This window comes from Ornithodoros turicata, chromosome 9 (assembly GCF_037126465.1).
Source record: "Ornithodoros turicata isolate Travis chromosome 9, ASM3712646v1, whole genome shotgun sequence".
Classification (NCBI taxonomy): Eukaryota; Metazoa; Arthropoda; class Arachnida; order Ixodida; family Argasidae; genus Ornithodoros; species Ornithodoros turicata.
The window spans coordinates 10,679,845-10,704,985 of record NC_088209.1 but is presented as its reverse complement, the minus strand read 5'-3'; the positions used below and the strand labels follow the sequence as shown (position 1 = coordinate 10,704,985).

The 25,141-nt window shown below is 45.2% G+C and overlaps 1 protein-coding gene and 1 long non-coding RNA gene across 5 annotated transcripts in view; one reads left to right on the top strand and one right to left on the bottom strand.

Moving 5' to 3' along the window:
• The first annotated feature begins 3,456 nt into the window (after positions 1-3,456).
• LOC135369303 (uncharacterized) lies at positions 3,457-4,936 on the top strand. Of its 2 annotated transcripts, XR_010415060.1 has the most exons (4): positions 3,457-3,546; positions 3,600-3,683; positions 3,762-3,852; positions 4,546-4,936. It is a non-coding gene; the product is annotated as an uncharacterized LOC135369303 (long non-coding RNA). The 2 variants fall into 2 exon arrangements; XR_010415059.1 differs by having other exon boundaries at positions 3,477-3,683.
• An 8,962-nt stretch (positions 4,937-13,898) lies between these two features.
• Positions 13,899-25,141, bottom strand: part of LOC135369302 (uncharacterized) — a 98,483-nt gene continuing 87,240 nt past the window's right edge. For all 3 annotated transcript variants that reach the window (XM_064602898.1, XM_064602900.1, XM_064602899.1), the window contains 2 exons: positions 14,411-14,446; positions 13,899-14,085 (listed from right to left, as the gene is read on the bottom strand). In XM_064602898.1, coding sequence (XP_064458968.1) covers positions 13,948-14,085; positions 14,411-14,446 — 174 coding nt within the window. In that variant the 3' untranslated portion in view covers positions 13,899-13,947. The remainder of the gene's footprint in view (positions 14,086-14,410; positions 14,447-25,141) is intronic.

Below are 25,141 nucleotides of genomic sequence, written 5' to 3'. Positions count from 1 at the left end.
AAAAAATGGCTAGGAAGCAAGCGAGCTGGTGAAGATGATGCATAATGTAAAAAACCCCAGACTAGGGAACACGAAGGGACAGACAGAAACGTGACTTCGTGTTTGAGTTGTGTTCGTTTGACTTGACTTCGTGTTTGAAGTGTGTGACTTGTGTGAAAAGACATCATGTTTGTGTCTGTTCCTTCGTGTTCCCTAGTCTCGGGGGTTTTACATTATGTGTGAGATGTCAGGCAGAATTCCAAAAAACAAAAAAAAATTGTCCAGGTGTAAAAAACAAAGCAGCCTTCTCTTTAGAGAGGCGCATGAGATAAAAAAGCAGGTAGCAACTGCGTCAGTAACCCCTGTATTTATCTTTCTGGTGTAAACAGGAAGTCCAACATGAGTGGGAATAAAGGGGGAGAGGAGGTCTCATATATTTAAGGCTTGGTTTCACAAAATAAAAATTCTTTGGTTGGCAGTTCAGTGTGGTGTCCTCATCTTTTTTGTGTTCCGTTCTCGTCTTTTCCTGCACATGGGGTTTTATCGTTTTTAACTATATTAGACGTAAGATGTGAAACAGTGATTACGTTCACAAAGCATATGCGCAAATGAAGTTTCTTTTGTTGTAGATCACTGATTACAGATTTCTTAGCAAAATTTGTTTGCTTCGCTTTCACACGAGTTGAGGCATTCATACATTTAAGAAATCTGTGCAGCTGTAAAAGATAAGTCAGTGGTTTGTATTACACGTTACTAATATCTGCAAAATTCATATTCAACCACCCATATGCTTGCTTTTTCCACACAAACTCTTCCTACTTTGATAGAAGTGAAATGTGGAACACCGTCATTGCGTACACAAAATGTGTGCACACATAGTGGCATTACTGTGCTGGACGTAACTACTTATTGCCTTGAAGTAAAATATGTTTATGTATGGACATGTACAACATATCTAGCATGAGCTCTGTCATGTACCATGATCGTTTACCTGTGTCTGACTGGCACGTCGTTCCGAGGAACCTTGAAATCACGCGCACTGTGTCTTCAGTAAAATATCTCACTTGTGCACTTCCAAAGCGTTGTCTCTATGCGAAAATCTAAAATGCACAGATGACAAGTGGTTGCAAAGCAACATATGCGCTTTGTCTGTATGTATGCTCATCACAGTGAAGAAGATTTTCTCCAATAAGGGGGGATAAGCTATATTGAGACTGCTTTCCATAAGCAGAAGTATGCTGTTCCCACTGTGGTCAACCATCATACCAATATACACTTAGTGTAGGCTACTCGTTTTGGTGCAGGAAGAGGGTGAGAGTTCGTCACTGCTGTACCTTAGAACTGAGCTGCTTGAGTAATCACGATAGAGGAAAAGAGGAAGCATCAAGTCATTGATATGTAACATTTTGGTAGATGTCTTGTTTTTCTTTTTTTGCTATGCCTTCTCCTCTGGTCCATGGAGGCTTCACATCAGGATTATGCCATCGAGGTGTGGTCACATTTCGTGATCTTTGGATGTCTGCATTTATCAATTAGGTTTTACCCTTAGCAGTATTGTAATGCGGAGTGTTGAACGTTTTGTCCTCCCCCTCCTTTGCAAATATATAAAAAAATTTCAGACAGACTTTGGCTCAACATGTAGTTCCAGATGTGCCTGCATACGATAGATATGTAGCACATCAAAACCCGCAACCACGAAACCGAAACTATCATTCTAGCTTGTGCATGCGTTAAAATGGGAGTGTTACAACAATCGCTAAGAATGTCGAAGGCAACATGGGTTAGTTATTTATTACTAACTTTTACCTGTTTACTGCATCATTTTTTCAAGAAATTCGTTTGTTTAAGCAAATATGACAAAGAGACAACAGCGGCGTTTTGTGCCGCCGTAACGGGCGAACTTCGGGTTTCTGGGTCTGGGAACTGCGTTCCACAAGATGGCAGCCTCCGCTGTTTGACGCTGATTTTACGGCAGCTTGACCCACCTGCCCATGGCGGAGAGATCCCCCACCGGCGATGTCGCGCCCGAAGGAACTATAGCAATACCCTTCCCGAAGAAAGGCCAGGCTCCCACAGCTCCCCATAGAGCACATAGTTTGAGATAATTCAGGCAACACTGGGCATGCAACCAATGAAAATGAACTATGATGCCTACCATTCGGCCAATCAGGAGTCTCTCAGTTTGGCTCGCCTTTCGGCTCCGTACTGGCTACCATCGGCTTTTACGTTTACTGGTTTTCATGCCCGACGCTCGTTATTCCGTATTCCAGAACTACTAGGCAAATTTTGGACAAAATACACATTTATTTGAAACATCGTACTGACTCAATAGTCTGACACAAATATTCACCGTGCGTACAGAGTCCAAATCGTTGCGTTCGTTGACCAGGTTCGAACTCGCAAAACACACACATACTTTACTTCCTGAAGCGAGAGACGCTCGCAGGAGTGCGTGCGATTTCGCGGTGAGCATCTCCTTTCGTTGGTCGCAGTGCGAAGGTTTCAACGAAGAGGGAAATGCTTGTCGCACGGACACCGAATCCTGTCTCCGTTGTGACTGCATTTGAAAATGCGACGGCGCTCACAAGTGTTCCTCGGGCGTCAGCTCACCACTGCATTCCAGTTCTAAACTCGAGAGACTGTTCGTACGTAGGATACTTGTGTTGGGAAACATCACAACACGCGCTGAGTCACTTTGACACACTAACAAATCTGCGACTTCTCTTCGAACAATGCGGTCATATGGTGCTGTCAACTGACATCGTCGAGACGCGAGACGCCGCTGCCACTTCTCCCCCTTCTCTTCTCGTAACTAGTGATGTGTCGTTCGTGGACGACTGAACTAGTCATTCGGGTGAACTGAACGAACTAGTTCAACAACAACCAAAACATTAGTTCCGCAATTCAGTTCATTGGGCCTCGACACCCACAACGCATGCGCCATACGCTTTGATACGCTTCCAAGTGTGACATCTGCGCCATCTAACGAACGTTTTGTAAAGCTAACAAAGCACATGCGCGCAAGAAGAAGGGCGGGCGACCACGGCGCATATACGCTATGGCCTTGAGTGGCTGTGACGCTGCGCTGAAGTGGACTGTGTGAAGGTGTGAAGGAATTGAACTGGATGAACTGAAGAACTCAACGACTTCGCGAGTCGTTTTGAAGTACGCGCATAGCCTGCCGTTGCCTGTCAGAACTGCTGCTCGTCCACAGCGCATGCGCTTAAAGGTGGTGTCCGCGAAGAATCCGGAATTGTGAAGTAAATGTGGTATCAACTTCGAGATGCCTTCCTAGAAGAAAACACCTGAAAAGTTTCGCAGAATTGGTTCGTGTTTAAAAAAAAAAAAAAAGAAACATCAAAAACATCGACTCCGAAACCAAATGCCGGCTTCCGGTTGAAACAGCCCTTTCCCGCTTCGCCGTCACCTGTCTTCCTGTGACGTAATTGGACTTGCCGGCGAGATTCCCAATCGCTCAGCAGACGGCGGCGGCTCCATAGCACCCAAACCGCCATGCAAACCACGAAGGCAGGCATGTCTATCGAAGCTACTGCTTGGCAGGAAACTGTGAGTAGAAAACCGCATGAATATTTGTGAGCGACAGCCTTCCTTTACCGAAGCGCTGCCATTTTGCAACACGGAAAGCATTGGTGTCAGATCGAGCAGCACTCTTGAGAACGGCGAGCGCAGAACGCATCGGACAGGTAGGACATCCCTCCACCTTGTTTTTTTTTCTGCAATTTGTCTCAGTTTAGACTCTAAAAATGTTCACAATTATGTAGGTAATTGGGTGCTTGCTGACAGTACTGCCGAGACGGACCAGTGGCTATGCTGCCGCTACGACGGCGCACTGTGTGACACAGAAGACGTCGAGTACGTAATGGAGCTTTTGTTCCATCGTAGTACATTCATTCTTTACAAATATATATTCTTATTTTCGTAATGATATATCTTGCGTGATTTGGAGCAGGAGCGCGTGCAACGCACACAGATACAGTACAGTACAGTGCGTGTACATACAGTATGGGGATGTTGTTTTTAGGCAACTTTTGAATTCTGAGACAATGCTTGTTGCAAAAAACGTGGTAAATGATGTCGTGTATGTGGCATGTCATTCACTACTATCAAAAATATGTCAGTTCACCACGTACGTTCTAGTGTTTGCTGTTGCGCGGCATCCCGTTGTCCGCGGTGCCGGTGGTTGCTGTTTTGAAGCAAAAAACATGCTATAGCAGATCATTCATAGAGATATATCCAAGCATAATGCGATAAAAATTTATTCTAGAACTTCATTACATTTGGCAGCATGGTCTCTGAACATGTACACAAGTAAACATACAAAGTCACTGACATTTCAGGATCCAAAACCAGGCCTCGTAAGTTCGTAACAAATATTTGCAGAAACCTTCTTATAATCTATAAACACCAAAACAATGGATGCAGCAGGCTCCACATAAGCTTACAGTACTAATGTTTTTTACACGTTTTTTGGTTGAATTGTTAATCTGTAATTGCTCATAATGTATAAATGGAATTTGATAGGGATTTGATACTCTTCTCAAACAGTTCCGTTCAGCTGCCAGCGGATTTTGAACTCTGTCTTCTCCAATGACTTCGATCTGCAACTCCTGCACAAACCAACATCGAAGCAGGAAGCTCTGTAATTATGATGGGCACAATGTTCAAACGAATACAAATTGGGGAGCACACATGATAGGTAATTAACCTAATTTTTTTTTTACCTTTGCAAGGTATCCCAGAGTCTCGGGAAAGGGCAAAGAAGCGTTCGTTCATTTCTTGCGTTCAACTGTTCTGTTCATTTGTCTTTTCCCAAAGACTCAGAGATATGTTGCCAATATCAACTATACATCAACTCACTGTCATATTACACACATATCCAGTCTTATTTTCTGATTTGTCATTCATAATAGTGTTCTGCTTGTATAAACATCTTTCTTTGCATTATTCACGTAGCCATGACCAGAAAAGTGATCATACCTCTCATTCTTCAGAGGACTGTAGCGACATGTGGGAAGTAAAGATTGCTTCCAGCGTCTTGTGTTGAAAATTTCTGCTGCACTCCAATGGAACACAAATGGTTCAAATTATCCGTGGTCCTACCCACGGAATACACCACACAAATATGGGCCCACTCACCTCACATGTAATCTACTCCCTTATTGTGTCCATGCCATTGTTCACCAGCGATTGTCTCCTGTCAGTTTATCTATATTGCGCAACACATAATCATATGAATGCCGCATGCTGTTTGAAGTTAGAAGTATTTAATGAAATACTCATCTTCTGCATCAAGAACCAGCTCCAACAATCCCCCACGTAGCTCCTGGCATATATCATACATCCAGACATCCATGATTAAAACACTAACAGCATCATGATGCCTGTCATTGTTTACAAGGTGTCGTCCCTTCAGTTGACCTAAATTGGGCAATGCATAATCATATCAATGCCGCATGCTGTTTCAAGTCAGAAGTAGTTAATGGAATACTCATCTTCTGCATCAAGAACGCGTCCGACAATCGCTTGTGCGGTTCATGACATACACGTAGACATCTGTAACTGAGGCAGTACCACTGTCATGATCACTCATGAAACTCCCCATACAATTTCATCAGTGCCATATCATATTTCCATTTACAAGGTGTCTTACATGTGGGCATTCGTGATTGAAGCAGTAACAGCATCATCTCTGTCTTTGTTCGTGAGGTGGCATTCTCTCCAAGTTCACCTGTTGGGCAGCGTATTATTTCATCAGTGCCATATCATATTTCCAGTTACAAGGTGTCTTACATGTGGGCATTCGTGATTGAAGCAGTAACAGCATCATCTCTGTCTTTGTTCGTGAGGTGGCATTCTCTCCAAGTTCACCTGTTGGGCAGCGTATTATTTCATCAGTGCCATATCATATTTCCAGTTACAAGGTGTCTTACATGTGGGCATTCGTGATTGAAGCAGTAACAGCATCATCTCTGTCTTTGTTCGTGAGGTGGCATTCTCTCCAAGTTCACCTGTTGGGCAGCGTATTATTTCATCAGTGCCATATCATATTTCCAGTTACAAGGTGTCTTACATGTGGGCATTCGTGATTGAAGCAGTAACAGCATCATCTCTGTCCTTGTTCGTGAGGTGGCATTCTCTCCAAGTTCACCTGTTGGACAGCGTATCATTTCATCAGTGCCATATCATATTTCCAGTTACAAGGTGTCTTACATGTGGGCATTCGTGATTGAAGCAGTAACAGCATGATCTCTGTCTTTGTTCGTGAGGTGGCATTCTCTCCAAGTTCATCGCATCGTTTTTTTAATATTTGGAATGATCTGCCAATGCTAAAACACGCTGTTGATACCACTTGTGCAGGTTGGGGTTCGTGCAATTATGCTGTCGCGTTCCGGCCAGCGGCAGACTGGCTAAGAACGCAATGAACGTCACGTATATGGTCAACGGAACTGTGCTACGCCTACGTACGAAAGATATTTTTATTCGCATTGTAGGTGTCTTTGATAAAGTAAGTCAATTCATCGCTTAATTGAAGACTTCACTCTCTTATAGTTACGGCTCACGACTGCTGCATCACTTGCGCATATCTTTCTCACTCTCGAATACCTGGCGTTTGACGTTACAGGAGCAGTAAACGCATTTCTTGGCATTATAACCGGGTGAACGAGTTGTGTTTGGCAACGCCATGTTATCGTATACACACTGCAGGTACTACGTACGTAAGAATTGGGCTTGAATGACAACCTTAGTGTAGATTCGCGATGAACGTATTTGCCGAAATTTTACACTGTCGAGAGAGCAAGCACCAGATACAAGAACAAGATACTTACATGAGGGCATACGTGGCTTATGGGAGCTGAACAGAAAAAGGAAGGAAGGAAAAAACAAAGAAAGGAAAAAATAAACGAATACAAAAATACACTCCACAGTACAAGGACACCATGCAAGTGTAATTATCAGGGATTTCTTGCACCTTATTTCGGTTGGTTTACTAGTGCAGTGCAGGCATGAGCCATCACATTAATCAACCACAAAAAAAAAAGAAAAAATAGAAAAGAAATGAGGATGAGTTGCTTCCATATGTGAAAGACACCAGTATTGCATCTGGATCTGCATGCTGGTTTCAGGAGCCGATTTACTTCTTGAATCAATGCACATCTCCACACATTCCACAGATACTGTAATTTTACACCTAACACTGAATAGACCATAATTTTATTGAATACACAGAGATCATAAAACTATCTGACTCCCCCATAATCCCTCGCAACAGGTAAACAAGCACACTGCAAGATGGACAGAATACAGGTGTCAGTTGAGGTGTTTTGTGGTAAGTCTTAGGTGCAGAATGAGGTCATTCCCCACAAACCAGTGAAAGGGGTTGCAACACCACCATCCCACATGAACATAAAAGCTTCTTCGTACCAATGTGTGTTTTACAAACCAAGGTTGGAATAGAGCGTAGAAAATGGGCACCTTGAATAGCAAAACTCAAGCAGCTCTGACGTCACAGACCTCAGGGCTATCAATGGAATTGGCTGTATCTCTGAGGTCCTTGACATTCGTGCATTAGTCAGGCATCTGTTCGAGAACTTTTATCTCGCGCAGTATGACACATGAAAAAAAAAAAGATTGATCAGCATTATGGAGCGCAATGCATGATGCACCTATGATGTAACAAACCACGTCTATGAAAGCGTCCCAACCCCTTTGATTTTTCCCTGGCACTTCATGTAGTAAAAATGGCTAAGGAACATGGGGTACCATTTACTGTGTGCTCCAAAATCTTGTGTTTGTTTCCCCATCCCCTACGCTTCTACAGAAGCCACCGATTAATGGCGAATGAAATGCCAAAAAGTAAAAATCCTAGGTATGCGACTGTTTATACATGTTCGCTGAAGCCCTTCTGCTGTCGACTTGCATTTAATGCCTTGCAGAGTTGTTAGCGTTTACTCATTCACTGTAACTCTTGCGGTGAGCACCCCTTGTGTAGTCTCTCCCTTCTGTTCGGGGGCTCATGGGGAGCTATCGTCCACAGAGATCGAGCAGAGCACCAGAAAGCCCCTGGACATACCCTGAGATGAAAATTAGCATTATTAGAATTCCCAAACAGACAGAACAGGCTTGTGCAGTAAAGGAGCAATGCAATTCTCTGCTTCAGTAGTTTTCTCACACACATTATGTGTAGATGTGGCACACAAATAAGGTGGAAGTGATACATGACCTACTTACCATGACATACTTAGATACATGACCGAGTAACAGCACTGAGACAAGGAAAGTTTTAGTGCACACAATGGCGTGATGTCCTTCAGAAGGGGAAGTACACCCACTATCCCCTACAACACTTCGAATGTTCCAGTTCCTGTAAGTGAGGAATGCAGGACAGTTGCTTAGTAATCACTGCTAGATTGAAATACTGTAAATCCCCTTCGTGGGGCCAAAGCAGCTTCCCAATGTCTTGATGTGCACGTCTTGCATGGTGACTTTGATGCTCATGAATATGTGAATCAACATTATGATCCAAATATCCATGACATGCCAGAGTATCATGAGCCATTTTACCGGAAACAGGTTGCCATTATCATCGCTTGTCCATGTGCGCAGACATGTACATGTTCACGATACTGTGGCACCATTATTGTAGCACCAGACGTTGCTTCACCAGTGCTGCTGTATGTACCTCTTTCCTGGGGCCTGAGAAAGGAGGAGCAGAAATTATAATTATACCTGTTAAGGCTAATATTGTTAGGAAAAGTGCAAAAAAGCATCTACATATTTAAGAGCTTATGAGAGATACATAAGAGATTATGTGATCAACAATGTTGACAGCATAGCTTGCCCCCAGCTATACCCCTTCTAATAGGAAATATAGTGTCAACCAATGTACAGCGTACATATGTGTTATGACGGTGTGCTACAAAGCAAATGTGGCCCTCTTGCAATGTGCCATGTGTCAAAATGATGATTCACAGGTAGATGAGTCTTTCTCATGACTTCACCTATTTCTGCTAATCTGTGACGAGCATGCTGATCGTCATCCCTTGCTGGTCAAGCTACTCAGTTGCTGGAGTCAACTTTATTAGTATAGAAGGACAGAATGGAATTTCTGGCACGAAATAACTTTACATTACAACTTGAATACACAGCACTCACAGACACAGCCCGGCTTTTAAAGAGGAACAACAATATGCTACCATGTATGCAGGATATGGTGTGGTTCCATGGTTGGGAAAAGGCGGAATGTGATCACTAAGAAGTCCAGACAGGCACAGAGTGTCTCAAAACAGGAACTCCTAAGTTGTTGCTGATTTCAGCTGCTGTGACTGTTTTGTCTTCCCTGTGCCCAAGCTCAGACTTCTCCAAACTCATGTAATTTCTCAACCAGCTTCTCTGAGAAACTGCGTAGTTTTACATACAACCGCGGATTATAGGGTTTAGCAGTCCAATATTTGTCGTTCACATGTTTACATTGTGTGCAAGCCATAGTGCAAGTTCGTGCGGACACTTACCCGCAACTTTGATCCTTTGTTGCTATCCTCTCCTCTTTGTTGTCGTCGAACGAGGCAGGTGCCGCATCTCTTTTCAGCGACTTTTACAGTCCAAATCGGCGGTCAGGTGAACGACCTCGTAACATTCTGATGCAAAATGCTTCGAGCACACACGACAGTTGCCTTGATAAGTTCAGAGCACTCAACCACTGCTTTCGTACCACTCAATCACGCACAATATCAACTGGGAACCTGGCACGAAACATCTTTCTTAGTAGCGTACCTGCTCGTACTGCGAGAAGCACGGCATTCTCACAATTCACTCACGCTGCATCTCTCACAAAGTGACAACTTAGATGAGGTTGTGTGTACTGACTAGCCGGAGTAAAAAGATGATCAAATTAAGACGCGAAGAAAGGTGCCCGTACGTACACGACTCTCGATTTCGCTTTCAGCCTGACGAGTGACGAGTTGTGATTGCTGGCGATTGCGAAACTGCGAGCCAGCAAACAAGCCAAGAGGAGCCAAAGCGAAAGCTGAGCGTGACGTCAGCTGTTCAAGCGGACGATCGGACGGCAAACCAAAAAAACAGATTTCGCAGTAAATACAGGGCATTCGCCCAAACTATTTTGGAAGTCCATTCAGTAGGCATCAACCTTTGTGCCTACGAGTTTTTGTTGTAATCTGTGGCAGTGAGTTTCCTCCGGAGCTGACCTTTAAAGCAAATGATTCTCCACAACGTTCTTTACAGCATGATATGTTTAGGGAAAAGTTGAATGTTTTTTTTTTTTTTCTGTCAGTGCTTTATTACGTAGGGAATCTCACAATGCTAGACTCTTCCTGGGGAGCTCAAATTCGTGTAAAAAGTAAATTAAACATACTTTTCCTATAGTCATATAGCTTTGTGAGAGAAACCGTTGGTGGCTGGAAGAATGAAAGCAGGTGCAAGCAACGACTGTGACCCGTGATCTCTGTAAGACGTAATTGTTTGGCGGAGTATACTAAAAGCACTTAGGAGACTGTCTATTGCTCTTGGAGGCGTTGATCCTGGCGAAGGCATGAGGAAACAATAGGCAATTCCTTTGAAATTTTTACCATCTGGTAGTTACCTATTGACGGCTCGATGAGTGGTCGGTTATGATGACAGTTGCATCATTCGACCAGAGGGACGACTAGTTCAATCCGTCTACAGTAAGCAGACGAAAATATTTGAGGTTAGTATTCGCATATACCTCAAACAGTGAAAAACTGCTTTGTGTTGGAAATAGTCTTATGACAAAATTAAATGCGTGTCATCGAAAGGTCGAGATTAATGTGAAATAACGTACCTTTGCTGTAAGAACCGAGATGAAGTTCTGAACTGGAGTCCGAAGTGCATGCCAAAGTGACTTAAAGTGGAACAAACTGTTTCTCGTTCAGAGTGAAGTGGTACCACTTGATTGCCAAGTGGTTTTCAACTGGCTTTACCCAATCTCCGGTTGAACTGGATCAGCCTAGCATCTGGTTCCCCTTGACTGCCAAGTGGTTTTCAACTGATTTTACCCACTTTCCAGTTGAACTGGATGTGCTTCCATCTGGTTCCAAGTGGTTTCTGACTGGTTTAACCCAGCTCTAGTGTGCGAAGTGGATGTGGTAGTTCCACTTCGCTAGCAAGTGGACTTATCCCAGGACTACTGTAATTTTGACACCTATCCTGAAAATATGCCAATCTTCACCGGTGTGAATCGAAAATGCTCTGCATTCCTTGCAGGTGCACACAGCTGCTCAATTAGTACGTACTAGGTGCAGATACGTGCACGTGGCATTTTTGCCAGATAAATGATAATTTCAATTTACATTTCATAATATATCAATCGTTTATGGTCCTATCGCAATTCGCCCAAGTTACTTTTTCGTCGGCAAATATACCACAAATATTCGCGCAGAGCACCGAAACCGAACTTTGCGTAATTTTCACTTTAATTTAAAACCGAAATTTTAACAGCCTCGTCATCGATGAGAGGAGCAGACAGAGCGCCATCTGCATCAGTACGTGTTTTGAAATGTCGATGCGGTATGCGGTTGGTCGTCGGTAGCAGTTCCCGTACTCTTCAAAACCGTAAAGAAAACTTGACTCTTTTAAAATCTTTATCATCGTCAAGTGCTGTATTATGTATAGTTTCTTTGTCTTACAACTTCTGCACCAGCTAAATCGCGAGAAACTACGCTCGACGCTGGCGACGCATACAGGACAGCTGGTGAGGAGTATAATCCAGCATATTCCAAACACAGTACATACTGCTACAGGACAATGAGTCCGGTGGGTGGTAGTGGTCTGTTGGTGGTGTCCTCTCACTCTCGGAAGATTTTAGATGTGACTCAAAGTTCAAGTACTGGGAATGCCTACTACCGACGCATTCCACTAAAGAGACTTTGTTGGCATCCCAGAAAAATAGCTCTCACATCACGTTATATAACACCTTAACGCACGAACTTTACCAGTAGACATCAGTACCAGTAGACATCAATGCTACTTCACCTGAAGATCACTTGGACTCGCTGAGTGTCAGGAATCCTATCCATCTCAACATTGCAATACAGGATGCAAACGACGAGTGAATAGGACTGCTGCTTTTTCACTTGGTGTCCATGTCCTGTGTTGCTGTTTTGGGGAATAGTCAACGGCAACTACCCCCATTGCTACTTTGGTATCTGCAATCCAGTTTTATGCAAAAAGTACACTTCACAACGTATACCAGCCTGATCGCCAGTAAAAAGTGCTGCTGTACCTGATTGTGAACGAGCTGGGAATTCAATTTCCTTGACAAAATCTATAGAAAGACATGTTGCAAAAAACACGTAATGCCACGCGTAAAATGGTAAATGTTTTCCTGCAACAATCACGCAACATAACTGATTTCAGTCGCTGGCCCTTATACCGAAAGATTCATAAGTATCTTGCAAGTACCCTCCATTTGTGTGACAAACTGTTAGCTAAAAGGCAAGATACATAATACAGTCAGTTACAAGCCTGAACAGGAGTTCTTGGAGTTTACCCACTAGCTAGCCCTCCCCTTACGCTATTTTAAATACCAGTAATAACAGGGAGTAGATCTACACCTGAAGATAAACTTGCATAAATGTCAAATCACTGGATGTACCTATTTTTGTGGTTTGTATTAAAGTCGTGTGTTTCTATTCGCTACATTTTGTGCTTTAACTTGTGGGATTGTAGTGGTGTTAGTGGTCAAAGGTGTAGCTTCTGCTTCAGGATGACTCCAGAAGCTGATTCTGAGCCAGCTGGAAGTCTATTTATTCTGGCTCTACAATCCACTTACAAGTGAATTATGCAACCAGCAATGGATTTCCAGCTAGGAATCAATTTTCACTTTGGAAGTGGACCCACTTGCATGTGGATTCCAAAGTGGAAACTGATTCCTAGCTGGAAATTAATTTCTAGTTCCATAATGCACTTGCAAGTCGACCCACTTCAAGACGGATACTCATTCCTAGCTGGAAACCAATTACTGGTTCCATAATCCACTTGGAAGTGGATCCACTTCAACAATTTTTCCACCTGGGAAGTGATATACCTTATGGTGCATAGCTATGTCAGGGGACATAACTATTGCACCGTCTTTAGGCACATTCGGCAAAAAGATGCCTACGGTAAGGTGCTGTCTAGAGAAGGGTACGGTAGCAGAAAAGCAGCAGGATAACATTCACGCTACTTTTTATTGGGTAGCGGTATCGCGTCGCCTTTTCACATTTGTAGCGGCACTAGTATTGCGCTACTTTCTTGTGGACTAGCGAGAGCCTGATTCCGTTACTTCTTTTTGGTAGCAAGTACAACCCTGGGTAGACTATAAATAAAGAGTGAAGTTGTCAAAATCTTCCAAATCCAAAAGCTTCTGTTATCTCCGGACTACTGCATTGGGTACAAGTCATCGTTTGCGCAGGGTGATTGCGGTGTCCCTTCTGCGAGCTTTTCCCTTCTTTTTCAGTTTGGTCGAAATATATTTCATCTTTCAGATTCTAATTGTTAATATGTGGCATATATTGCAAGCATCGAACTCTTTTCGAACCTGTCAAAGCTTCCGCGAACTGATATTAGAGAGTTTTAGTGTACCGTACGCTATCGCCTTTACGTACGTAAGGGATACCGTTGGTGCTTCTGCGCACGCGCAAACCATAAAGAGACCTTCGCGCAGTGCGCAGAGCCACCACGCTATCCGTTACGTACGGAAAGGCAATAGCGTACGATGTACTAAAACTCACTATTGAACGGATGAAAATCATCGACCCCCGAAGCGGAAGACAATCTAATATTTTAAGTTTCAATCCGAACCCTCACCACACCCCTCACATTAGATACCGTAATATTCTTTCACGTCAGCACCACATGGTGTCACAATTCATTCCGAAACAATAGACGTGTCCCAACTGTTTATTTCTACATCGAAACAGAACGTGATTTGTCCTACAGACGGCAGATAGCTGCTTCTGTGTCAGGTACTTCATAGTCATGCAGGTCCCATATATAGGTGAGTACCTTCTGGAATTTCTTGTAAGTTAAGCCCCGTTTTGCATGATAGTGGCCAAACCTGCCGGAGCAAACCTGCGGAAGAAATACCAAACAGCACCCCGAATAAAAATGCAGGAATAGTTATATTCTGTGCGGTGTGAAGCAGTCAGGTACTGTATTAAATTTAAGATATCAATAAACATTGGAAGCTGTTATACACATGACATTAGTCAGGTGGCACTAGCAAATTTGTCGTCATCGTGTACGCCCTGACCAATTTTTTCGCAGTCACCCTTCTAGCATTTCTTGAACTCTGTGGACGTTATTTGTCCTCTAATTCCTTTAAGAAAACATTCTGCACACTTCAAATGCCAGGTACAGAGAAAACATAATTTGATATTGACGAAAGGATGCTGACCTCATCATCCGGTTTAGGGCATAGGAGAGACTTGCGCTGTGTAAAGAAAAGAACATTTCTAGAATTATCGAAATGGGATATATCAAAAGTATCTACAGTGTGGCAATCACTGTTTAAAGCGTCCGTAGATATTGCTGCGTGAGGTGCACTAGTAACCACATAGCAATACATGTTAGCAACATTCCAACAGGGGTGCATGACATGAAATACCAAATGTCACAGAGAACGTTGGCTTACATAAGGTTTTCATATTCAGCGATGACGATGGTAAATCATGGGTTTACATCGTGACACAATCATAAAGCCACAGAGACATATCTTGACAAGACAATGAAAAGACGGTTAAGAATTAAGGCAGCGGGTGATACTGATGCATAATGAAAAGTAGATACTAGGAACACGAAAAAGAAAAATACACGCAACGTCTCAAATACAGCTGAAGGTTTATTTGGCGGCAAGCAAATTTATACACGAAGAAGGGAAACAAGGGAGTTAAGGAGGGACGAAAGAATCAAGAAGGAAAAGCTACAGTTTGCCTAACGACGGTCATAGGTGATTTTTCGTGTTCCTAGTCCCGGTGTTATCATTATGCATGGACAAGACGTTTGCGCTGAATCTTGGAAACATCAAGTAACATGTTTATTGACAGAAGCGAAAGCATTTTTTCTCGCTCGTTTCGCTTTCTGTGTCAAAGACTTCGCGCCCTTGCAGACATTTCCATACACCTTCATATTTATTCCTACACGCAACGACGCATTGTAGTGCAGTTCCAGTCATCACTTAACCAACCGTGGATGAGTGTGTCGCTATCAGAGACGCGAAACTAAATCGAGAACTGTTATTACCCGTTTTTTAGCGGAACCGCAAGTGAACTGAACTGAAACTATTGACGCTATCCTAGAACTCAAGGTGAACTGGTAACATCTAGCCAAATTACCTACTGTGGGAGAAATTCAAATAAGTAAGAAGAGTGTGACTGATGTACGCCAAAGACCTTCATATCCAACACTTGAAGAAAAAAATATACAAGACAGTTACGAATATGTAACGCGAATTACAGCGGCAGCTGTTCCCATGTAGCCAAAGGTGGGATAATAAATGTCTAATTGACGTCTAAATTTGGACGTCTTGCAGGTCTAGTAGATGTCTCTCAATAGCCTTAATGTCTAGGGGAGTTCCTCTAGCCTTCCTCTAGAATAGCTATGGTTACAAAACCTAGACGTCTCAACTTAGACATCCAACGTCTACCCCTAGCCCAACTTTAGACCTTTTATATACCAGACTGAGGCGGTTCCTAGCCCTGTACTACACCTTAATTATCCATAATGTCTAGCATTATACCTTCATTAGCCTTTACTTAGACCACCTCACCAGTGAAGTTTCCCTTATGATGAGGAAGGAGGTGATTGCAACTGGGCAACAACGAACAATATTTATGCACAGGAAAAACAGAGAATACAACATGAGGATGAGAATGAGCATTGAACCGGCTTCTCCGACGAAGTCCAAGCGCAAGCTGCCTGCTGCCGACTTTGGGTCCGCCTTATAAAGGGTGGACGCTCGCAGCCGTCTGCCCGGAACCCTTTGTTCCCGCTGGTTGTCTGCAGCAGATGTACTTTGCCAAGGACACAATCCTTTTTGGGGATGGGATGCCACAACGGGTAATCCACCGTCTAGACACTTCTTTTCCCGTCTGCTGTCGTATGGTGACATCCCGTATTTCCATGTTCCTTGGCCGCCTCACTATTTTAGTACACTTCAAATTCTGACACCTTCCTGCCAAGAATGTCACTTGAGGTCGCGGGACATTAAAAATCCACAAAAATCCAGAATTTGTCACACTGCACCGCTTGCAACGTCTGTCGCAGCGGAGCCACATTCACAACACACACAGGATAGGACCCAGCCCAGTACGTTCTAAGGCCCACCAGGCCATTTCACAGACTATTTGCTATACCGGCAATTTACCATTATATACAACAATAACCATTATGTACACTCTAAGTTGGCTCAGTCGCTCCTTCGGAAGTAGCGTCTAACCTGGACACTTCGGCACTTCGGCACGGAAACATCGGCACACTTATTCACTTTACCCCGAATATGTACGATCTCAATATCGTATTTTTGTAAGGCAAGCGCCCAACGTGTTAAACGTGCACTCGAGGATGCTGAGCCACACACATACGTAAGAGGGTTGTGGTCAGTTAACACCTTGGTTTTGGCCCCAAACAACCACGTGTCCAGACGACTTAATGCCCACACGATCGCATACGCTTCACGTTCTATCGTCGACCATCGTGATTGTGTGGGCGTGAGCTTTTTGCTGAGAAATGCGATCGGCACGTCTTTGCCGTCTACTGTCTGGGAGAGACACGCCCCGACAGCGCGCTCAGACGCATCGGTGGCGAGTACATACCCCCTGTTTGGGTCGGGTGCCGCCAGCTTCGGGACCGTCGCGAGCGCCATTTTCATTTTGCGGAACGCGTTGTCCGCTTCCTTGTCCCAAGGTATATTATTCGGCACCCTTTTGTTAGTCAGATTCGTAAGTGGTCGAACCACTTCTGAGTAGTGAGGGATGTAGTCCCGATAGTAGTTGCATAACCCAAGGGCACTGCGCAATTCCGTTTTAGTCTTAGGCGGCTCTAGATTCAGTATTGCCTTTACCCTCTCCAGGTCCGGTGAGTGCGTGCCCGATCCTACAACATGTCCAAGGTATTTAACACTCGGTTGAGCAAAGTTGCACTTTGACGGATTAATCACCAACCCAACTTCCGCAATTGTTTCTAGAACGTTTTCGAGGTGCTCGAGGTGTGCCTCTCAGGTTTCCGAATACACGGCCACATCGTCAATATAGGCCGTTGCATAACCCCTATGTTTCCGGAGGGCTTCGTTCATGATGCGCTGAAACGTCGCCGCAGAGTTCCTCAACCCATATGGCATGACCTTCCAGGCATAGAGACCACGCGGGGACGCAAAAGCCGACAGCCTCTGAGATTTCTTATCAAGTGCGATCTCCACGCGTTAGATCCAGAGTGGTGATGTAACGCGCTTTAGCTACCTCGTACAATAGTTCAGTGGTGTTCTCCATGGGAAAACTATCAGGTTCTGTGAATGTGTTCCATTGCCTATAATCGATACACATTCGGACGGACCCATCCCGTTTCGCGACGCATACTATAGGGTGCGCGTATACACTCTCTGTTGGGTATATGAAGTCCCACTCGAGAAGTTGCTCTATCTGCCGCTCCACTTCGTCTCTAAGCGCGATAGGCACCTTGTACGGATACGTAGACTTAGGTTTCTGGCCAGGCATCAAAGTTATCTTATGCGAACCAACCCTGCATCCTCCTGGTTTCTCCGAGAAACATTGGGCGAACTTTCCGACAACCTGTCTTAACCTTTCGCTCTGATTGGGGTTGAGATGCGCACTCTCGATGTTTTTCACATCTATGTCTACCTTCGTCTGTTTCACATTCGGAGTGCTTAACACTTCTCCGAACTCATCGTCGTTGTCGAATATCACCCCGACACTGTTAACCCTAGCATAATAGCAGTAGTATGGGACCAGCTCAAGAAGCCGGCAAGTCACACAGTCATCTGGACGCCATTAATTAGCAATTAGAGCTAATTGGGACCCCCCACAGTAATTAGGATCATTCAGGGAGTCATTACACTAATTGGGGAGCATCTAAGACGTGTCCAGACCACTGTGTGAGTTGCCGGCTACTTGAGCTGATAAAAAATAAAAAAATAGGTAGAAAATGAAATGAAAAGATAGAAATAGAGTGGAGAGAAACAATTTATTCGATGATGATGACGCCACCATCATAGCTCTAGATGAGAAAGACAGAGAACAAGATACTAGCAGCAGGTAAAAATGGCAACACTGCTGAACAAGTCTAGGCATGCGAGAGAAAAGGTCTAACCGCTACTGCTAAACAGAAAACAGTACACATCGGGGAAAAAGGCTTACGGGGGCGATCGACTAGGCCTAACCACAGCGTCACAACACTATGCAGCTAACACAAGGCGGGAACCACTGGGCACACATCGCTAAACATGCGTCAACACGAACAAAAGGCTTGCTCACCGCAAAACAAGTCTAAACACATGAGAAAAGGCTTAACACGAGCGTGATCAAATCACTGAAACATGTTTATTGAATATTATTGAATACATACAAAGGCCTTGGTCGATAGATGCCTACACCCTCCCTAACTTGTATGATCTCACGAACAGAACGAGATGATCAGACGTGCCAGAAAAGGGGAATCTTTATCGCAGCGTCGTCATTGCGCGGGTCACGGTACCAGCGCGATGACGGAATGGTCATTCTTTTCGTACACCCATTCCGCTACCACACTGCCACAACGACCCGTGCTTCTCCTGCCTGAGGGAGGGAGAGAGAGAGAAGCATGACTCGAGTAGAACTTTTATTCTGGATTACATGCGCGTGCAGCTCTTTGTTCCGCGGTTACTCAATGCCTGATGACGATGCTCTCGGGCTCTCTTCCGGGTTTTCCAATGCTACACAGAGAGAGAGTACTATCGTAATCCTGTACGCGTCAAAACACTAGGAAAGCTTACCGTATTCGCAGCTTCCGTAAGGGAAGGAATGTATGGCATCCACGAGATAGCGCTTGTCGTCGTAGGGGACCAAGCTCTTCTTGAGTCTCGAAATGGTGTACATTGTTTGCTTTATACTCTGGATGGTGCACTGCTTCTGAGAGTCTTTTCATTCAACAGAGAATCTCGGTACACTTTGGCAATAAATGTTTCCTTACCACGTCTTTCTTAACTCCTTTCGCTTTCGCGATCTGTTTGTGTGACCCAGTCAAGAGAATGCTGTACATTTTCGCTCGGATGGCTACGACTTCCTGAATAACACCTCCTCCCGTCTCGTCTTTCAAGTACCCCATCTGGTTCGCGTGCTCGTCGTTGAAAAGCGGGTGGTCCGGTGCATAGGAAAACAGATCTAGCTCATTCTCAATCTTCATCAGCTGTTCTTCCAGACTTACGCACGTGAGAGAGAAAATTATGCTGTCCGTATCGCTATAGATCAATTGCACTTGACACGTCAAGCGAGAAAAGAGCGACTTGTAGATGAAGCTGTACATTCGGACTTTGGACTAGAATGGCGAAGCCCACGTAAAGGGGGTGCGTGCATTTGATGCGGCGCTGTTTCGTCTCGTATGAGATGCACTTTTCACTCAGAATGAGAAAATGCTGACAGTCGACGGAGCTAGCTTTTCTGAGCGTGGTTTCTTTGTCGTAGGCTATAGCGTACCTTTTCATCTGTCTCACATTTTGTATCGTCTTACCAAACGTACTATTCGACATGGTTTTGTACAGAAGTCGCTCGAATTTCGTGGACGCGGCATTCCTCAACGTGACGTTCCTCTGCACGAAGGTTCGCCGAAACTTGTCTTGGCGGAATGAGAGTATGCTGTGAACACGTTTTATTTTCATGCCCAACCTCACGTACAGAGCGAGCAATGCATAATGAACGACGTAGCCTTCTTTGTCGTAGCACGTCAGCAAGAGTTTCTTTGTGGGAGGGGCGTTCAGCGCCAATGCATCTTTCAGGTGTCGCTGGTAGGGGGACAGTTCGTCCTCATCCACGCACCTGTGTTCGGGCGCCAGGGGAAAATCCCTGGTGAGAGCGTGCAGTTCTTCGGGATACGACAAGTTTACTACGTAGACGTAACCCACTTCCGCATCGTGAGGAATGTTGAGAAAATCGATCTCGCTCCACCTCGAAGGATCGACCCACTCAAAGCCCCCTGTTGGGAGATGGAAAGTCATCGCGTAGGGGTACAAACTGTTCAGGTCGAGGTACTGGATAAAAGTCTTTTCTTGCTGGGGATCGTAATCGTCGCACCCCTCGTGATTAGCCCGACAGTATCTGTGGAAGCTGTTACAAATGCCTCCCCTGATTCCCTTCTCGATCGTTTCGTACATCTCTTGGTCGCTTATGAGCTCGAGTTTGACGAGCTCGAGCTCGACGGACACGGTGCGTAACATATCTATCCCATCCGTCTCTAGCGCAATCTTTCTGAAATACAGCACGATGTCGCACAGCTGACAGGTGTCGAGCGTGACGTAGAGACGCGTGTAATCTCCTAGGTCCTTGCATTTGAACAATTCGAAAATCTCGAGGGCGTACTGATAGTCCTCGTCCATGATCTCTTCATCGTTCAGGTCACTTTTGAAAGCTTTCTTTGGCGGTTGTGCGGGCAAATTGTACGCTTCGAAACTGTCGACGAAGGTGTACAGGTAAATTCCCTTCTTGAGAAGCAGTCACCAAACATTTGACGGGTACAATGAAACGCGCTCTCGCCACCGCTGGCGAGGAGGGTTTCCACCAGGTTCGACAAGGACAGGTTGAAAAACTGCGTGGTATCGCGGAAATGGAGCTCGCCAATATTGAAGCCTCGTATTTTTTCTGTGGTAGACGCTAAGATCCACAGTTCTCCCATATTTAGAACGTGCACGTGGCGGAGAAGGGAGCTCAAATCGTATTGCAGGTTGTGCACGCACACGACGAGTTCTTTGGTGTTACGACACGTAAGGTTACACGTATCACACAGCGTCGCAACAAAATTCGAGGAACCGGGGTCTACGAAACGGGCGTGGTCGTGATGCGACACCTTCCGCGTATGTCGGTTAAATTCGCACCCGCAAAATTCGCAGTGCGTAGCGCTCGCGTGCCGAAAGTGGTCTTCCATACTCATGACCAACGGTGAGGGAAGACGGTTCAGCCTATCGATTTGTTCGCTAAATCCCTTTAGTGCGAGCAAGCATTTTTCTGCCGCGTTGGGTCCCAAATAGCCATCTACGCCCATTATTTTCCCATCACAACTTCTCACTAGCACGATGCTATGATGCTATACGAGCTCATCCTGTGCACACTCGAGGCGTCCTTAACGAGCGCGTCCTTTTCCAGTATGCTTTCCGTGTCCAACACCACAAAATAGGGGTAGGGATGCATGTACTGTATCTTGGTGAAGGAGACGCTCTCCCCCGCTTTTGGCATTTCGAGAATTACTTCGTTTACGTCTCGACACAGATGTTTGTGCTGCTCCAACGCCCCTCTCGTCCTATAACCGCTCGTGCATTTCTCACAATAAAAATAGTCACCTCGTCCCATAAAAGTGCTAAATTTTCTGATTCCATAGAAATGCTCCCTAACCTCGAGCAGGTGGACTTTATCCTGATAGAGCGTGCAGGGAATCCGCCCGGTAGATATCGAACTCGTCTGCTCGTCGAACACGTAGATGTACACGGAGATTTTGTTTTTTCTCTCCCACAGGGCAATGTCTTCGTAAGTGACTGGGAAGCAGGGTGGCCAGTACGTTACGCGCGTCTCCGGATTCGAAGGATTCATGTATTTGTGCTATCTGATATAATCGTTTGGTTTGTTTCTCAACGGATGCAAGAGTGCCAGCACGCTATACTTGAAACACTCGTTTTCGTGATTCGGTGGAAGTTTGACGTTTGTGAGAGTCTTCGATTTTCTCTTCAACATTTCGGGAAGCTCGATCGTGCACGCAATCCGCTTCGGTTTCAAGTTTCCTTTAGGTTAAGTCGACACATTGGACGTCGTTCGAGGTGAAACCAGACCCTTCTCTCGCATAGTTTTCTACGCGTTGCGAGGACTCTGCGATGGCAGCATTTATCGCGCCTTCGATTTCTTGACAGTTATGAACCACTCTCATGTGAAGGTTCACGTGAAGGAGATGAGAAGTCAACCCGTCGGCTCCGTCCTTAATCATGAGCGCTTTCGAGCACAGACAAAATTTGAAAGGCATGGGATATGCTTCGAGGACGCGCGTGATTACTGGGGCTATGCTCGGTAGATAGAGTCGCAAATCGTCGACGTTGTCGTCGTGCGGGCAACAGAGAAGAGTGTACCTAGTAGCCGTTCCGTCAAATGCCTCATCTGTGACAAAGAAAGGAAGGAATCGTCTCTCCGTGACGGAGGGATGATTCTCTACGACGTGTTCTCTCAATTCAACGATTCTGCGTCCCTGGACAGGCTCAGCTTCGTTTCGAAATTCTGGGCTCGCATCTAGTGATTCATCTCTAACCCTACCAGACAAAGGAATAAAATCTGCATACGACTGATCCCCTTCCCACATGAGCAATTCGTCTGCACTGTCGTGCCCATTTGGGGTTCGTCGTCGTCCGTTTCAGGTATTACGAAAGGCGGACTACTGACTCTGTCGTCGTCATCTGAAAGGACGACTGGGCTATTACCGAGATTCTCCATTCTAGCTTCGTGCTCTCTTTCTACGGCCACGAGCATGGTATCGATGGGGTCATACTGACATACGAGACAGCGCGGCACTGCGGTCAAACAAAATCAGTACGAGATTCCCCCTCACGAAACAATGCTCACTTTTCTCTTCAGTTGAGGAACGCTTGAGATTGATGATGATGAGAGAGGATGGGATGAGTCCCTGTGTGTGTTCAGTATCATGCGGTGACAGCGGCTATTGGTACCTGAAAAACAATGTCATACATAGAATACACTCTCACAGCAGAGACGGTCAACTTACATTTTGCTCCACGAAACGCCTGGTGTCGTGGATGGATACCCCTCGCGGGCTTCCTGTCAATCGTCGTAGAACCAGCGCACTTTTTATAGTCGCTACACCGCTCTCCTCCTCCTCGCATTGCGACGGTGTCGTCTGTACTTTGACCACCCCGCCTTTCGTCTTTCGCGCCTTTTTGCGATGTCGCATATGACAATGATACCATTGACGTTGAATAAAACATTGCACTAATGTCTAACTAACACTCTGGGATGACTTGTATATGACGACGAGAAGACCCAGTGTGGGATTCGACCCCAGGATCCTTCTACACTGGACGCGACACACTAACCACCAATCTAATTTGTACTGCGTGACGTTTTTCGTATTGCGGGGTTCGTGTCTACACACGGCACAACATGTTCAAACAGGTCCAAACATGTTCAAACATGTTCAATGACGTCATACAGAGGGAGAGAGGAACTAGTGTGTGCAGGGGTGACTTCGACGGTTCGCCGCCCGTGTCTGAACACGTCCAAACATGTTCAAACACGTATTAACATGTTCAAACACGTTCAATGACGTCATAGAGAGCGGGAGGAAAAGCTTTACTATAAATGACAAAGCGAACGTTCGATCGTCATTCTCGTACAATCATGATCAGCTTGGTAGATCCTCGTAAGTAATACCCATGACGTCATCATCGTCGAAACGTTTGAAGAGTTTCGTTTCCAGTGTACAACACTTTTGCTGCGTGTGAAGTCGGTTTTTTACCGCCTCACATATTTCGGGAGATTGGCAACGCCCGCTTTTTCTGCACCAATTGCGGTGGATTGTGGTCCAAAGGTACGCTTCCTCGTTATTTTTTTTAATACGTTCTATAACCAGTCACATTTTTTTCAGAGCAAAAGCATTGGACGGACCGATTGATTCGCCCGTTTCTCGGCTGTCGGACGGTACCGTTCGACGTACGTTGCGAAGGTCTTCGACTATTGAAGGAAGATGGAGAAGATGGACCATCAGTGTCACTCTGTGACTACGTGTGTGTTTGAGGTAAAAAAAAACACGCGTTTCTCACGCTTTTTTTGTTGCAGATTACGAATGGCTACTGACGGGAGATCTACCCCTGGTCCTAACCTTCAAGCCTCTTCCGAAGACCTTCTTTTTGCGGATCTGCGGATCGGCGATCAACTGACCACCTGTCGTTGTGGTGGACTCTGGTCGAGAAACCCCAGCCATTGGTTAGACTCGAGCCTTCGTCCGTATTTGGGCTGTCTTCCCGGCTACGAAACCAAAGCTGGAGCCTAATTCATGTGTAACCTCTCACGAGAAATAAAAAAAGGTTGTCTACTCTCATTCCGTCTCAGTCATGACGCCCGAGCAGAGGTTTGCAACCTTTGTGCAAGCGCGAATGTATCGGGACTTCCTGCGATTATGCGATTATATTCACGGCGATAGCTGCGAGAGAGACTTTCGCTCTATTCTCAAGACGATACCCTTACGTCTGTTCACCGTCAGTTGGAAGATTGCAAAGAAAATGAAGCGTTTCATAGATTACAAGCTCGAGCTGTTGGAAAAGTATAGACGAGGAGAGACAGTCGACCCGTGTCTCATCAACGCGGGTTTCAACCGACCTATCGTCCGTCGCTACTGGCTTCTCCACACATCCCTCGACGTCACGGTGACCGGCGACGACGAGCGTCGGGTCAGCACGTTGGAAGGTCGTCTTGCAAGCGTCTTGTGTATGTCGTGAAAAAATAGACTATTTTACGAAATGAGTTCGCTCACGAGGACACGTTTTTGTGTTTCGTCATTCTCTTCGAGGTTACAGGAAAACATGGATACACATTTTTTCAAGCTGTAGCGTTTCAACATGCGCGTGGCTACGTAGATACAAAAAAGCCCGCAGTAAGGCGAAAAAGGTGATTGAATACACTTGTCGTTATACTCGTTCACCGCAGGTAAAGTCCTTCGAAGGTTTGCTTCGATGGGGGGAAGTCCGTAGCTGTCGAAAAACACGGCAGACCCGTCGTAGTTTTTCAAGTAAAGCACCCAGTGCTGCCCGCGCTTTCTTCGCTCTTCCGTATTGATGATTAAATAGCCGGGCTTGCGTAAAACGAAGGCTTCGTCGGAAGCGCAAATGCGTCTCAGCATGGAGGAAGCGAGGGGGTTCACGGACACGAGTTCCAAGATG